This window comes from Anarhichas minor, unplaced genomic scaffold (assembly GCF_050575085.1).
Source record: "Anarhichas minor isolate MPS153535 unplaced genomic scaffold, ASM5057508v1 ptg000014l, whole genome shotgun sequence".
Taxonomy (NCBI): domain Eukaryota; kingdom Metazoa; phylum Chordata; class Actinopteri; order Perciformes; family Anarhichadidae; genus Anarhichas; species Anarhichas minor.
Window position 1 is genome coordinate 8097822 of NW_027466460.1, and position 14851 is coordinate 8112672.

General features: G+C 41.2%; 3 protein-coding genes across 3 annotated transcripts; all 3 read left to right on the top strand.

Annotated features, from left to right (window-relative positions):
- The first annotated feature begins 916 nt into the window (after positions 1-916).
- On the top strand, positions 917-8159 carry LOC142950004 (rho guanine nucleotide exchange factor 38-like). The gene is made up of 4 exons (XM_076091909.1): positions 917-1807; positions 6762-6952; positions 7720-7837; positions 7935-8159. The coding sequence occupies exons 1-4, from the start codon at positions 1591-1593 to the stop codon at positions 8084-8086; spliced, it is 678 nt and encodes a 225-aa protein (XP_075948024.1). The 5' UTR covers positions 917-1590; the 3' UTR covers positions 8087-8159.
- A 219-nt stretch (positions 8160-8378) lies between these two features.
- On the top strand, positions 8379-11688 carry LOC142950094 (rho guanine nucleotide exchange factor 38-like). The gene is made up of 7 exons (XM_076091993.1): positions 8379-8606; positions 8768-8901; positions 9150-9254; positions 9354-9473; positions 10365-10739; positions 10825-10962; positions 11431-11688. The coding sequence occupies exons 1-7, from the start codon at positions 8429-8431 to the stop codon at positions 11686-11688; spliced, it is 1308 nt and encodes a 435-aa protein (XP_075948108.1). The 5' UTR covers positions 8379-8428.
- Positions 11689-12888: 1200 nt separating this feature from the next.
- LOC142950005 (rho guanine nucleotide exchange factor 38-like) lies at positions 12889-14547 on the top strand. The gene is made up of 2 exons (XM_076091910.1): positions 12889-13290; positions 14142-14547. The coding sequence occupies exons 1-2, from the start codon at positions 12943-12945 to the stop codon at positions 14322-14324; spliced, it is 531 nt and encodes a 176-aa protein (XP_075948025.1). The 5' UTR covers positions 12889-12942; the 3' UTR covers positions 14325-14547.
- Positions 14548-14851: the final 304 nt, after the last annotated feature.

A 14851-nucleotide genomic window follows, 5' to 3' on the forward strand; every position in this document is an offset into this window, starting at 1 on the left:
GACTATGTGATTGTTCAGCATGGTTTACCAAGTCCACTTCGTTACATAATACTGCTGACATTGACATTCGCTATGTTGGAAAACAATATAACTGTGCTTGTTAACCAGAGAAGACAATTAATGAACGTTAAATTGTTTAATTCTTGAGTTTTTCTTACACACTGACGATGATGACAATGCAGTGTGAGATATACAGTCTTATGTTGATGAGTTGAGAGCCATATGTGTTTACTAGTCTAATTGAAGGTGCGCTATCAGCACAGGTGCGCTATCAGCACAGTGATCTGAAAACACAATGGGTGTGCTCATTACCTGTGGTTTCAATGGGGAGGAAATGCATCCATTCATTGTTCTTACAAGGAACGCTGGTGGACCAGAAATCATCGTGTGTTGGTAAATTACCTGTCTAACCAGATGTGACAACCCCCGTTGTTTCAAAACCACTGAAAACCCCAAACCTGACACAGCAATTAGTCACAGATACGAGTGCAGCAGCTTCATGTCCTTGAACAATCTTTGCCCTTTTGCTGAAGTTCAATAGTGATGTGAAACGTTTAGTGTAATGCAGCTGCTGCGGCAATATAGACCGTGTAAGTTGAGGTTGTTTGATTCACTTCATTTTCTTTTTCCTACAATTAAAGTAGAGTAGAGTGTAAATTAAATGTTCAAATGGCTTGATTTGGAATTCACTTATTCATTGTGTCTCTGTAATGGCAAGTATGATTTACAGGATTTACAGCACCCTGGCCATTTACATAAATACTTAATTGTCTAATATTGTGAGTGTCTCTGTGAGGTATCACATGCATTTTATTTTGAGGACATTTAGTTTTAGTTTTAGTAAAATAAGACTGTAGCTGGTGGTCATTGCTCTGTCCTCAAACCCTCTCCCTGAATGAATGTAATGCTCTGAGGGCAAGGCAAGTGTATTTATATGGGACGTTTCAGCAGCAAGGCAATTGAGAAAGCTTAACATAAAAAATCACATTATAAAAGGACATTTAAGTAGATTTAAAAACACTCATTATTAAAAACCCAAGAGAATAGAAAAAACAAACAAGCTAATATAGAATAAGACAAAAATAGAAGTAACATTGCATTGTAATCATTTATCATCAATCATTTACTGAATAAAAGGCAACAGCAAACAGAATAGTCTTCAGCCTTGGTTTAAAGGAAGTGGGAGTTGCACCTGAGATGCAGTTTTCTGGGAGTTTGTTCCAGATATATGGTGCGTTAAAACTAAATGCTGCTTCTCCATGTTTCTCTGGGGACAGTATATGCAGACCTGTCCCAGACGACCTGAGAGGTCTGGATGGTTCATAGTGTAGCAGAAGAGGGAAGAAGCCTAGCACAGCAGGGGAGAGGTGTGGCCACATGGCTCTCATGACAGGTAGGCAGGGAGGAGCTATATTACCTGTGCAGAGCTGACAGTCTGCAGTCAGTGAACACTGCACCTGTTGCACTTCCCAGGCTCTCCCGCTCTCTCTCTCTTTCTCTCTCTCTCTGTTTCTTTCTCCCTCTTCCTGTCTCTCTCTCTTCCCCTTCTTTTCTCCTTGACTGCTCTGAAAGGGAGCTGAAGGCCTCATCATGGAACCCACTGAGGCCAGCGGGGGTGAGAAGGAGAAGGAAAAAGAGAAGGACAAAGTGATAAAGAGGAGGAACCGGCCTGTGTTCCTGCGTTACCTGGAGAGGAGAAAGACGGACACTATTGTGGTCGAGGACTCGGCCAAAGGTGACATCATCCTCGGGACGCTGGTGAGGAGGAGTCAGTCTGACAAGACGGAGTACAGCGCTAAACTGAAAGGTACACCACCCAATGACCTCCCTGGGGGTCAAAACTATAGCAACAATCTATACACACGTGAGCCAACACTCAGTGGGAAAAGTCTCTCAACTCTTTACTTTGCAAACTTGTTGATAACATACTGTAGAGAACTTTTAGACAAATGTGTCCATTATAGACAGACTTTAAGAGCAGCATCTATTGCTTCAGGGCAAACATTCAACACACACATACACAACAAGGGGTATTTGCTTTAACAGCAATTTAGAGAAACATACTGATATGGCAACATACAGATATAGACGGTACAAAAAAAACCTTCGTGCGTACATTTATTCAATTATCCCAGCGCACAACAGTGTCAGCGATGCACATAAATTAGGCACTGCTGTATAGCTCTGGATACTGGGCACCTGTTGTGTTACTATGTGTTGAGCAGGAGATACTCCCACAGGGATGCAGCCACATATGCAAACTGTGCTCCAAACTCGGGCACAGAGGAGTGGCTTTAAAAGTGTTCCAGACCAGCTAGTAAACAAGACCTATAGACAGCAGTGACGCGTGAGGACGGATGTTCAGATAAATGTTCATTACCACGTTTAATCCAACGACTTCCAAGTGACGTCTGACGATTGGTCTTACAGTTTAGTTTACATAGAATACAATAAAATGATTTGCATTGATTGAGGTAAGAACTAGTAGGAATAATAACCCAGCTGTGTGTTTCCTCATCACAACTGCTGACCTAATCTTTTCACTGACACACACGTGTCCACATTTCAGAAAAAAACTGGCTTCACCTGTCCTAAGAGTGCACATAGTGACCGAGAATGCTGCACTTCAGGCAAAATGAGTGACATCATTGTGTCATCAGGGGGTTACTATTAAAGATTAGCATAAGTATGTAGGCTTTCCTGTGCCACTTGTTTCTAGGATTCCTTTCCTGGTGAACAATACACATCACACATCAAAATGATTAATGGCACCTTGTTTAAAATAGCATAACCTACCTCTCACTTGGTGTTGCACTGAGAAGATAGCTTTCACACACACACACACACACTTGCCTTATCAGCATCTGCTCTGTTTACATGAAATGGAGACACTCTGTTCTCCTTTGCACTTTCTGGTTGTTTTTTTTGACTAACCTGCGTAATGGCAGGCAGGGTTGTCAAATAACATAGGGGGTGTTTTCAGTAAACCAATCACACGCCCTATTTGAATTTAGCCTGACACCTGACAAGCTGCCTTACATATTTACAGTGGTATTGCCATCGCAAATATTGACAGAACGATGACATCACTGAAAGAGGAAACATGTGAGTTTCTGCTCGACAGCCAGTCACATGTGCTTGTCAGACAGGTTGGGCAAGCCACAGAACCATGGCAACATGACATCACTATGTCTAATTATTTACAGTAACTAAATCGAATAGATCTGACGCAAAATTCACATGAAGTGACAGTACTGAACTAAATATTCATATGTTTTTATCTGAATATCCCGCATGGAGCAGGTTACTTTGACGTGGGTTTGTATTGTATGAGGACTGAACTCTTTCTCACTCTGTGCGTGTGAGTGTGTGCGTCACCTTGAGGCTTTTTTGCCTTATATGCATTTTTTTCCATGAATCTTAACAGAAGATAAATGTCCAACTTTCTTTAAAAAATGTATTATTATTATGAATCGTGTATGTCAGGGGTCTCAAACTCATTTTCACTCCGGGCCACATCAGCATTATGGTCGCCCACAAAGGGCCAGTTGTAAATGTAACTACTCCGAACATATTGTTAAATAACTGTCTCTGCATTTGATTATTGTTTATTCAAGTGTAAAAATATTGTAAATGCAGTGTACATATGTAAATATATTTAAGCACATTTCTGTTATTATAACTTAAATCCTTTTAATTTAAGAAACCCACATTACTCTATCAAAGATCAAACTATTAAAGAAAATAGCAAAGACAAATATCAAACACAAATTATTACAATAACTTTGTTCAACGCTTAAAACCCTTTCAAGGGTGCGTTTGCACAATCCCACGTGAAGTATTTCATGTGTTTTAAAGCCACGTTTAAAGTAGTCTTCAATGTACTCACAATACATTTCATGTCAAGTGTACAGAAACCAGCCAAAGAGCTGCTTCTATGACTGTGTGTTTAAGTATCTCAGAATTATGACTTTCTATCGCATCATTATGACTTTCTATCTCAGAATTATGACTTTCAATCTCATAACTTCGATTTTCTATCATCATTTTGACTTTCTATCTCAGAATTATGACTTTCTTTATAGTTATGACTTTCTATCGCATAACTTCGACTTTATATCTCATAATTTTGACTATGTGGATATTTTTGTTATCAAGTCTAACTTTTAATTGTTATTATTATTATTATTATTATTATTATTTTACTTTATTTTTTTTTTTGCTGGCGGATTCGCGGGCCACATAAAATGACGTGGTTGCCGGATTCGGCCCGCGGGCCTTGAGTTTGAGACCCCTGGTTTATGTAGACAATTTCAGGCTTTCTAAAATGTCAGTGTACTTTATCTAAAATATATTCTCAGTATTCTCCGTGATAGATTTCCCATTGTGCACTTTGCTGTGTGGCAAAGTCAGGCGTGTCATTTTTCTTGCTGGCGATACGTGATACACCATGCCTTGTATTCTGGTCTTGGGCCGTCTATTGGATTCCATTCAATGGGCTGAACAGTGAAAAGCCTTGTATCCACTTTCATGGGAACTCCTGTGGCGGCAACCATACCTCACCAAACATAATGCTGGCAAAAAGCAGAAGTCAGCACAGATCTACTGCTGAGTCTAGATAGGCTACAATATACTTACTTTTTATTTCATTGTGAATGTGTCAGTGCAGAAGCCAGTTGTGAATGGTACAACTTTCACAAAGAATTCAAAGTGCTTTTAAGAGAATCTTTATGTCACTTGTGTTATTAAGACTTTGTAGAGTGGCAATAATATGTTGGAGTAAAAGGTAATGATCTATGAAAAACCAGATTGAAAATAGAATATTAATCTGCCATTAAGAGGATTCTTCTCACGGGGGGAGGTTTTCAGTGTTTCTGGGGTCTCTTTTCACGCTGAAAGCCCACGTAGACACGTGACACTTCATGATAATGCCGAAACATGAATTTGATACTAGAACAGTTTGTTTGTTGCAATAAAATGTGGATATATATTTATCAGGGATTTATTTCAAAGCTTCATTAGACTAATACAACATCAGTTAATTAATAACTACTGGAGGAAAAGGTGTATGACTTCACAGTTCAGTTATATGTGTGTGTTGTGTACACTGAGTTTACCAAAGACAAAGAAGAAATGTGATGATGATTTTAAAAAATATATATTTTTCAGCTGTTACATTGTCTGCAATCATTGAGAGGAGATGAAATGTGGGGAGGAGAGTATAGCAGCTTCAACTGGTACACTGTACAATAAGCGTTTAAATCAAGGATTAAAAGGAAATATGCATCAAGATACAAAAACATGTTCTCTCAAATGAATATTACCTTTGTGAAATTTATAATGTTTAGTTTTCGTCGAGATTTTCAGAGAGGGGATTATTTACCTCTGCAGGTGAATTCATGTATCTCAAGAGAAAAAAAGACAAATGTAAGGTGTCCCTGTATGCAGCGTTGCAAGCAGAATGTGATCAGATCTCTGCAGGAGTCAGCCAGGTGTGAACGCAATCTGTACAGTGTTAGCATTCATGAGAAAGTACTGCCCACTGACCAGAGACACATGGGCCATTCTACTCAGCTTCAGCCACGAGTTACTGTACCTTTCCCCCACAGCTCATTCATTAAATCTGCAACTTCCTGTTGCCTCCGACTAAATAAATAAAAGATTTTTTTTAATGAAATGATGAGGAAACAAAGGGGCAAAAAAGAATGTCCCTACACCTGCCCTGCTTGTTTTCTTTGACGGTGCAACTTCCTCACTTTCTTGTCTACTTTGCTTATCGTGTCCAAAAAAAAGAGATCTGGTCCAAACCCAGAATCAAACTAATGAGAGCACATACAAGGTGTGAATACTACATACTGTAACGGTCTTGGTAATAGCATCTACACTAAGTTAAACTTCTTCTGTCAAATCTTATGCTGTATATGTGCATACGTGTGTGAAATGAGTCAGCTGAGGTGGGTGTAGTGAATTTGTTTGTATGTGTGTGTGCGTGTGTGTGTGTGTGCATGCATGACTGTGTGTATGTATTACTGTGTGAATCACTGTGTGTGTGTCCTTGCATACGTAGGTGTGTGTTAATCATTGTGTGCCACCCCCCCCCTCCCGCAAACTCCCAGTCTGAGCAGATGGAATGCCTGAGCACGAGGGCGCATTACATCAGCGGCACGATTAGTTCTGTAACCTGACACAAGCCTCGCAGTCGTCCCCCCCCCCCACCCCAGAGAAGGAAGTGGTGTGTGGCGTCGATTAGGCAGCAAGGAAGCATCCCTCTTCCCTGAACAGACACTCCTGCCTGCCATGCAAAGCACAGAGCAGCCACACACTGATTAGACAGCAGGGCAATAAAAAAAGAGGAGTGAGCCTGACTGGCATGTTAAGTGAGGCCTTTTGGCGCTGGAGTCAAAATAATTATATCACCGTGAAATACTGATGGGTGCTCAGGCGACAAGCCGATGATTTAGAAGAGATGTTGGTTTTTCCAAGCATGCACAGCCCACAGGGGGAGGGTGTTTACCAGCATTTTAGATAATGCACACAGATGGCTTGAAATGTTGGCAAACACATCATTTTTTAGGGGGAAATTGCAGATTTACAGCAGCATGTATAGGTTTATGCTCACAATATCGTACATTCTCTTTGTCCTTATACGACCCTTATGACTCATTGGGCCAGATGCTGTCATAGTACACAAGAATGTGACTGGCCAGCCACGTAAACGCCTGTTTATTTGATACAAATCTTATAATGTCAACTTTTCCCAGAGAAAATGACACCAAACGACCGGTCCACACCCCCCTCTCCAGCACTGGACCCGGAGGAGGTCCGTTTAAGAAAGATGAGCCGCAGGGCAAAGGTCATTCAGGAGCTCGTGCAGACTGAAAAGGACTTCCTCACAGACCTGGAGCTGTGCATCAGAGAGGTGGTCCAGCCTCTACGGAATCTGCAGGTACCTGCTTTTCAGGACCTCCAAATGAAATCTTGGAGGTTTAATGTGGTATTAACTCCACACATGCTACAATAGTGTTATTATTTAATGGTGACATTTTGTTGAGATAAAGTTTGAGCTGCAAACATTTTGAAATGATTGGTTAAGGAATCGTATTCCTTGCTAATACTATAAATAGCACGAATATCCAAAGCTAGCAGCAGCTATTTTAACTCCAGTCCTCTTTGCATAAACAAACTAGGGCACATACAATTACTGTGGCATGCTCCTTTCTCAAACTCTATTGCTCAAATCAAGAGAAAAAAAAATGTTAAGTTCAACTGACAGTGGAAAGCTCTCCGTTTTGCACACAGAAACTACAGTTAAAATCCTTTTGAGTGGACTTTAGTGTTTGCTAGTAGTATAGTGTGACTCATTTCATTTAGACAATATTATTTATATGCCTCTTAGGTTTTTTTGTTTTTTCTTCTCACTTCCTCTCTCGCTTGCCAGAGCTTCATGATATACGACTTAATATATGAGTAATAATCACCCCCTTATTGAACATTTGTGTGAAGTATGTGATCATATTGGCTGTAGCTAACACAGCAGCTTTGGTCAATAGCGAGAAACATGAGATACAAACATTATGTACCACAGGAATCAGCATTGGAATATTAAAATAAAGGTGAATTCATATTTAAATGACGGCTTATTTATGCAGTGATTCTGGTTCACATTTTGACAGAAAAATGAATTTGCATGGAATATTTAATTTCCTTGTCCTTCATCAGGTTGTGGATGTAGACAGGTTGTTCACCAACACAGAGACAGTCTGTGAAGTTTCTGCAGCACTCCTTCACAGACTGCATGAGGCCATAGCTGACCCTGATCCAGAGGCAGTTGTCATAGGTAATGCCATTTTGACTACTTGCCTGACTTGAACCTTTGTTGACTTTTACTGCTCTGGTTTATGTCCTGATCTCATGTCCTGTTTTTTTTTTTGAAGGAGATATATTCATCCAGGTGAAGGCAGCTTTAGAAGATGTATATAAGATTTACTGTTACCATCATGATGATGCCAACATGTCACTCAAATCCTATGAGAAAGAGGAAGAAATAAAGCAACATTTCACCACATGTATATTAGCTCTGAAGTAAGTCAAGTCACGTCTTTCAATTTTTGTTCTCATATTCTTATCTTATCATAACTTTCCTGATATTCTTAACGTTGTTTTTTATTTTATTGGTGACTGTGTTTCTTTGTCTTTGTAACTATAGGAAAATCTACGACCAAGAGTGAGTACCCTTCAATGATAAATTGGTATTCAAAATATACTGAATTCTACATTAGATATATTGTAATATATAGATCCTGGTTAGCAGTTTTGGTTATGTTTTTGTTCCACGTCGCGAATCTCTGTTCTGTCGGTCCGTTCATGTCAATAATCGTTTCCTGTGTAATACATTTATTCCCATAGAGGGAAACCCAACTTGCTGGACATGGGTTCACTGCTCATCAAACCGGTCCAGAGGATCATGAAGTACCCTTTGCTGCTCGGGGAGCTGTGGCATGCCACACCTGAAGACCACCCTGACCATCACCCGCTGCACGAGGCGTTCACTGCTGCCAAGATCATCAATGTTAACATCAACGAGTTCAAGAGACGCAAAGATATAGGTGATGTTTCATTTACAGTGACACACACACACACACACAGGTGTTTTATCATTGATGTCTTTTTATTTCTCAAATTTGTGATTTTGCTAACTCATGCGACAACAAAGTTAGTTCGTTGTAGATTATCTTCCATTTCAATTTTCTTTTCTTTTCATTCTCAGTTATGAAGTATAAGAGGTTGGAGGATGAAGGCACACTGAGGCGCAAACTAAACAAGTTCAACATCCACTCTATACGGAAGAAAAGCGACAGGTTTGCTGGCTATCTCAAGATCCTCACTGGAGTTGAACCACAGGTAACATGCTTTGGCAAAAAAAAAGAGTTTTACAGTTCCCTCCTCACTCTCTCACGGCAATACAAATGAGTACATGGAATAAAAGTTATGAGGCTTGTTGACATGACACTTTAAATAAAATGTTCTGGCCTAAAGGTACATTATTGCTATACAAATTGTTGCTTTTATGCAGTTATTAGTAGCGTAAGGCAGATGCATATTAGGTATTTAGCTACTGTTTAAGCATGTTTAAACTCTTCTGTCTGCAGGTGAGAGATGAAATATTTGATAGAGAGGAGAAGCTGTTCAGGAGTCTGGAGAAGGCTGTGAGGCAGCTGGCCAAGAACGTTCAATGTTACCTGCAGCACACTCAGGTAGGTTAGCGTGTCCGACTGCAAAGCGTGTGTGTTTTTAATGGTTTGAAATATTCTATTAACTTTCAGAGACTTTTTTCCTTGATATCTGCTCTGCAGGAGATGGTGTCTGTAGCTGTTCAGAATGTCCAGGACATGGAGGACATCATCAAGGATCCAAACAAAAATCGCACAAACGGCTCTTCAGACAATAATGGAAATGACCCCTATAAGCACTTTGTAAGATATGGCTTTTTTTCCTTTACAACAACAACAACAACAACAATGTTATTAGTTTTATTCAGGGCATAGTTTACTTTACAGCCCAGATTTTCCCTCTCCTCCCCGAATCTTCTGTCCTTGCTTTGCTGTCCTATTCCTACATGACCTCCGATTCACCCTCCAACTGTGAGTCATCTGTCACTTTGCCCACAGCTACCTGTCTTCTGTCCATTTTATTAATCCTCTTCTTCTGTGCCTCTATTCTTCCTACTTGGTCCCTCAGTAACTGCCACCTTCCCTTTCCTGCCCTCTTCTCTCTGTGGCCATTTCTCAGATAACTATACCTTTGAATACGGTTCTTTGTATTGCACAGCCTCAAACCAAAGCCTGTAATAAGCTTTACAAAAGAAGTGTAGATACAAAGGCAATGGCACTCTAAGAAGCAAATCGACAGACTTATTTAGTATGAAAGGGGATCCATTGTGTCTCCTATAACGACCACACGACAGCTGTAACTGATACTTCAGGAAACAGAACATTTTCACCAGAGAAACTGTTCTTTTTACTTTATGTTTAGCACTACCCATTACATGCTCCACGCTATGAAAGACGGAGCCTGTAATGTCTGCTTAAGTATTACTGTAAGCTGAAAAACATCACTACGTCTTGTTTGTGTGCATGAAAAGCAAGATGTAGCAGCTCTGGTTAATGCTAAGGCATACTTTGCTGTCTCCCGTAGGAGAAAATTATTGTGAATTACTGCATTCTGAAAACAAGCCATTTATATATAAAATTCATATAAAAACACACAGAATTATGTTTAAAGTACCTGTTTACATGTACAGAGAATACTTAATTGAAATACTAGAAATCTCTATTCTATCCTGCCTCGTTGACTTTTTGCTGCAGAAAGACAGTATGGAGCGGTTGGTCCTCGCCCCCCTCTCCTCCCTGCAAGGCATGTTCACAGCCCCACAGAAGCTCATCCAGAAGCGATATGACAAGCTGCTGGACTACTGCAGCCGCCTGGAGCGCTCTTCTTCTTCTTCATCCTCATCCACGTCATCCACCACTTCTTCCTCGCCTTCGCTGGTGTCAGAAGACCCGTCCGGTCCTGCCAGGAGGGACTATGAAGCTCTCAATGCCTTGCTAGTGGAAGAGTTACAGAGGTTCAACATGGCCGCCTATACTATCCTGACAAACTGCGTGGTGTATCTAGTGGCCCTGCTCCGAGGGCTGATGGATAGAATACTACTCCGTTCCCCATCCATACAGCAGCTACCAGTGAGGATCCCACACATTAATAACACTTGTTCGTTTTCAGTCTGTTCAATATTGAAGCTAAAGTGTGTCGTGTTTGTCTTTTCAGGCTCCATTGTCAAACATTGCTGAAGTGCAGAACAGCATCATGGATGAGCTGAACAACCTGACCTCTGTCAAGGACAACGCACAGAAGTTGATGGAGCGAAAAGTCAGCTTTGAGAGACAACGAGACAAGAAAATAGCAGTAAGAAAGTGGAAATAATCTAGTAGCGATTATTCATGTCTAGAGAAAGAAATGCACATTATAGTCTGCAGTCTGTAAACTTCTCATTGACTCCAGGTTGAAACAAAAGTCACACATTATTCCTGTACTTTGTTTAACCAATTCCAAGCCAAACATGAGCAGCTATACATCTTATCAAAGGCAGTGCTGTGATCAACTGGGGCTCTTGGAAACCCAAAGCTCCACCAGGTATCAATCCCATGAGACTTATCTATGTGTGTGTAGGTGTAGACCCATATGCATATACACCAGTACGTATATGAGAGTGTGCTTGTGCTCGGACATGTGAGTGGATCTATTTCTCCGACCGCCGGGAGCTTTTTACCTTCCGCCCTCCTTAGAATAATCTCAATGATAACCAACAATGTGCCTACATGTGCCCACACAACCAGACCCACTTCAAATAATTACACCCTTTGTGTCCTCCAGATGCCGGAGGTGCAGCATCAAACCGAGGAACAGCGAGCCTGGCTGCTGGCAGAGTACCCACTGAGCCGCCTGCACCAGCTGAAGAGGAAGTGTAACGGCTGCCAGGAGCAGGACCTCAGCCTGCTGGAGGGAGAGCTGGTAGCCCTGCTGGAGGACACGGACCCATTAGGCAGCAGCAGCCGCTGGCTCGTTCACACTGGAGGCAAGTGTGTGCATGTGTGTGTGCGCGTGTGTGTGCGCAAGGACAAAGACCCATGAGGCAGCGGTAGCTCTTGGCGCATTCTGTTAGTAAGACACAAAAGGTGAATTAAGTTATCACACCAAGATCACCTGCAGGTATATGGTTGGTGTGGGTCTCCTTTAATACACATTACTCTGTGAATATACCTGCATCTGTTCCATGACTGAGGCTGTGTAGACACACAAAACTTTACTTTCTGACACTGACAAGTCAGCACACAAGAATTAGTCCCGGAGGCTCCTGTGATGTCATGGTTGCTGGTTCCTCTTTGCCTGCCTCTGGAGATGGTTGCCTCTCAACAGGGCCAACTCCATAGCTTGTCTCCATCTCCCCTCCACGTCTTGCAGAGGCACCTGAGATCCCAATGTCTTGTTTGGAACAAACCTCAGCGTGTTGTAAGCAGCGCTGCCTAGAGTACAAAGACTCTCCCTATGGGTATTGGGGAAACAAGGACGGAGCGATGACGCTTGCACGCCTCTCTGTATTCGGCAATAACAAGTTCTTTTTTTTCTGAGTCTAGAAAAAAAAAAGTGTGTGCATGTTTCTTGGTGCGAAGTACATTCTTCACAGACTTGTCTTTTCCTCTGGGATTAGAAGCATTCCCAGGAAGTTGTTATTCATCCTTCTGTTGATATCAACACTATGAATATGCTTGCTTCACATTTACACATTCCTCGGTTCACTCATATGGATTTAAGATTGTGTAAGCAAATGCAAAGCCTTACAGCCTTAATGTAAGACATGTAGTCCCATATAGTGTATTAAAAACATGAATTATGAAGCGTTTTTTTGATAAACAAAGGAAAATATGGTGTGAAGTGCAGTTTGCCCTGTATTTACCTTGCTGTTAGACATTTAAAGGGTCAGTTAACCCAAGTGAAGGAGTGAAGGAGAAAGTTTTTTTTTCGGGTTTTGTGGTCAGTCTCTTAGGTTTGTCTCCTCCTTATTACGATGTGAATGGAATTTTGATTGTCATGCTTAAATACAAAACATATACATATATAAAAAACTTCCGAAAAAAACTCCCTGGGTAATCCACAGATCGAATTATTTATTGGAACTCATTTCTACCGAAGAACTAGTTTGTACAAAAATGGTTGTTTTTGAAGAGAGATGTGTGGATTTTTCAGTGTTTGACGTGTCTGATCGAGGAAATGTAAGAGATACATATCTTGAAACCTGGACTACTTTAAACTATCTGCATTGCTAGATAACACTCGATGGAAGTGAGAATGTATTTGTTTCAATTTGACTGAACTAACCCCTTTAAAATGAACTCAGAAAGGTCACGCATCTTGACAAACTGCCCCTTTGTGTCACTGTTAGGCGCACAGGGCTATGTCTACTCCACATTCCTGAAGCAGTACAACCCTCTCAGGGACTCCCAGCGGAAAGGCAAGATGGCAAAAGAGCAGCAGCAGCAGCAGCCGCAGCAGCAGCCGCAGACGCCTGCCATGGTGGATGAGGACTTTGACGACATCAGCCTGTTCGTGTCAGGCAGTGGCAGCAGCAGCTTGCGCAGCTTCAACCTCAACACCACTGACAGTGGCTCGACCCTCTCTGGACTGCAGGGGGAGTCAGAGAGCCCCGAAAATCTGGAGGACACGGAGGCTCAGCAGGTGTGTGTGTGGTGGCCTGCATGCATTTATTCTGCAGTGTTCTATCACCGTGTGGATGTCATTGTAAGCTACTGCAGTGTTTAGAACAGGAGGGACAGGTAACATTTCTTTGATCAGCTTTGGTTGTGAGCTTGAGAACAGTCAATGTCCAGAAGATCAATGTCCTTTGTGAGGTTTGCAAAATCAACAGTTGCAGAAACACTACAAGCTTCACTCAAGCATGCTCATGTGCATAGATGTCTACTTTCAAATGAACCAAGCAGCATCAGGGACCTAGAAAATAGGGGACAACACTGAAACACATCAAACCACACACCACATAAACCTCATAATTACAATAAAATAACGGCTCAGCAAGCCACCTTAAACTGGCCATAAGTGCCTCCTCACATATGAGACTCCACCTGTTAAATCTGAGAGGTGTTATTACAGAGGGCCAGTAAACCTCTGCTCAGCCAGTACTGTCTCTGTTTAGCTTGCATTGAAATTAAATGGGGTGAATGACATTACATGATGACAGTGTGCTGTCACACACACACACACACACACACACACACACACACTAAGACTACCCAATATGACTCTGATCTTCATCATAACACAACACAGTTATTGGTCTTAAAACATGAAGTTTGATTCGGCTCAGTATTGTAAATTGACTGCTGGTAACATTCTGTCCACATGGAAAGCTAATAAACAGTGCCACCTTCTGGATGTATAGGAGGATACACTTAAATATTATTTAATGATGTCAGTGCGAATTATGTTTGTGCTATTTAAAACAACACACACACTACTACTGTTAATTTGATTTGCCCCTGATTACATCTGATTTGCATCTCTTTCCACAGTTCTATGCCGTGCATGCATTTCAAGCACGCTGTGACCAGGAGCTGACCTTGCAGGAGTACCAGCATGTCCGCATCCTTAAGTTCAGTGACCTGGGAGGCAATAAGGATTGGTGGTTAGCTGAGGCTAACGGACAGAAGGGATACGTCCCCGCCAACTACCTTGGCAGGATGTCCTACGCATAAATAGAGGCACTGTTTTTATGCATATCATATCCAGAAAACCAAACCAATTTGTGGCATTTCAAGCGAACTCACTTAATTGAAATAATCCTGACTGTAAAACATGTCACAGTTCTGCTTGGTGAAAGTGAAAGTTGCACCAGGTAACACTAGATCTTTTATGTCTCATACCAAAAGTGTTGAATCTGCTTTGCCTTCAGAAGATCATAACAAGAGAGCTCACCGATGGGACTTGACCAGTAATCTGTGATTAACATAAATAATGGAAGGAAAATACATGCAGGGCACTGTGCTGAGCACTTTTTTTTACTTCAGTGTTGGCTAGTTTATATCGATGAAGTGATTTATAAATGAAGTTAATTATTTAATGTGAACTGATTCATACATGAAGTGTATATATTTAAATGTGAAATTAAGAAATCTATGATGTCATTTATATTTTCACAATTATGTAATGAATAAACGAGATCCAGTCTCCATTTGTCCCGCAGAATATAATGATACACATGCAAGGACACCACATGCTACAA

Excerpts from the sequence above, each read along its gene's own strand:
- LOC142950094 (XM_076091993.1), top strand. The coding sequence starts at position 8,429 with ATGGGTTCACTGCTCATCAAACCGGTCCAGAGGATCATGAAGTACCCT. Across the intron at positions 8,607-8,767 it reads CAAGAGACGCAAAGATATAG|TTATGAAGTATAAGAGGTTG; the intron begins GTGATGTTTCAT and ends TTTCATTCTCAG. Across the intron at positions 10,963-11,430 it reads AACGAGACAAGAAAATAGCA|ATGCCGGAGGTGCAGCATCA; the intron begins GTAAGAAAGTGG and ends TGTGTCCTCCAG.
- LOC142950005 (XM_076091910.1), top strand. The coding sequence starts at position 12,943 with ATGAACTCAGAAAGGTCACGCATCTTGACAAACTGCCCCTTTGTGTCA. Across the intron at positions 13,291-14,141 it reads AGGACACGGAGGCTCAGCAG|TTCTATGCCGTGCATGCATT; the intron begins GTGTGTGTGTGG and ends CTCTTTCCACAG.
- LOC142950004 (XM_076091909.1), top strand. The coding sequence starts at position 1,591 with ATGGAACCCACTGAGGCCAGCGGGGGTGAGAAGGAGAAGGAAAAAGAG. Across the intron at positions 1,808-6,761 it reads GTACAGCGCTAAACTGAAAG|AGAAAATGACACCAAACGAC; the intron begins GTACACCACCCA and ends AACTTTTCCCAG. Across the intron at positions 7,838-7,934 it reads TCCAGAGGCAGTTGTCATAG|GAGATATATTCATCCAGGTG; the intron begins GTAATGCCATTT and ends TTTTTTTTGAAG.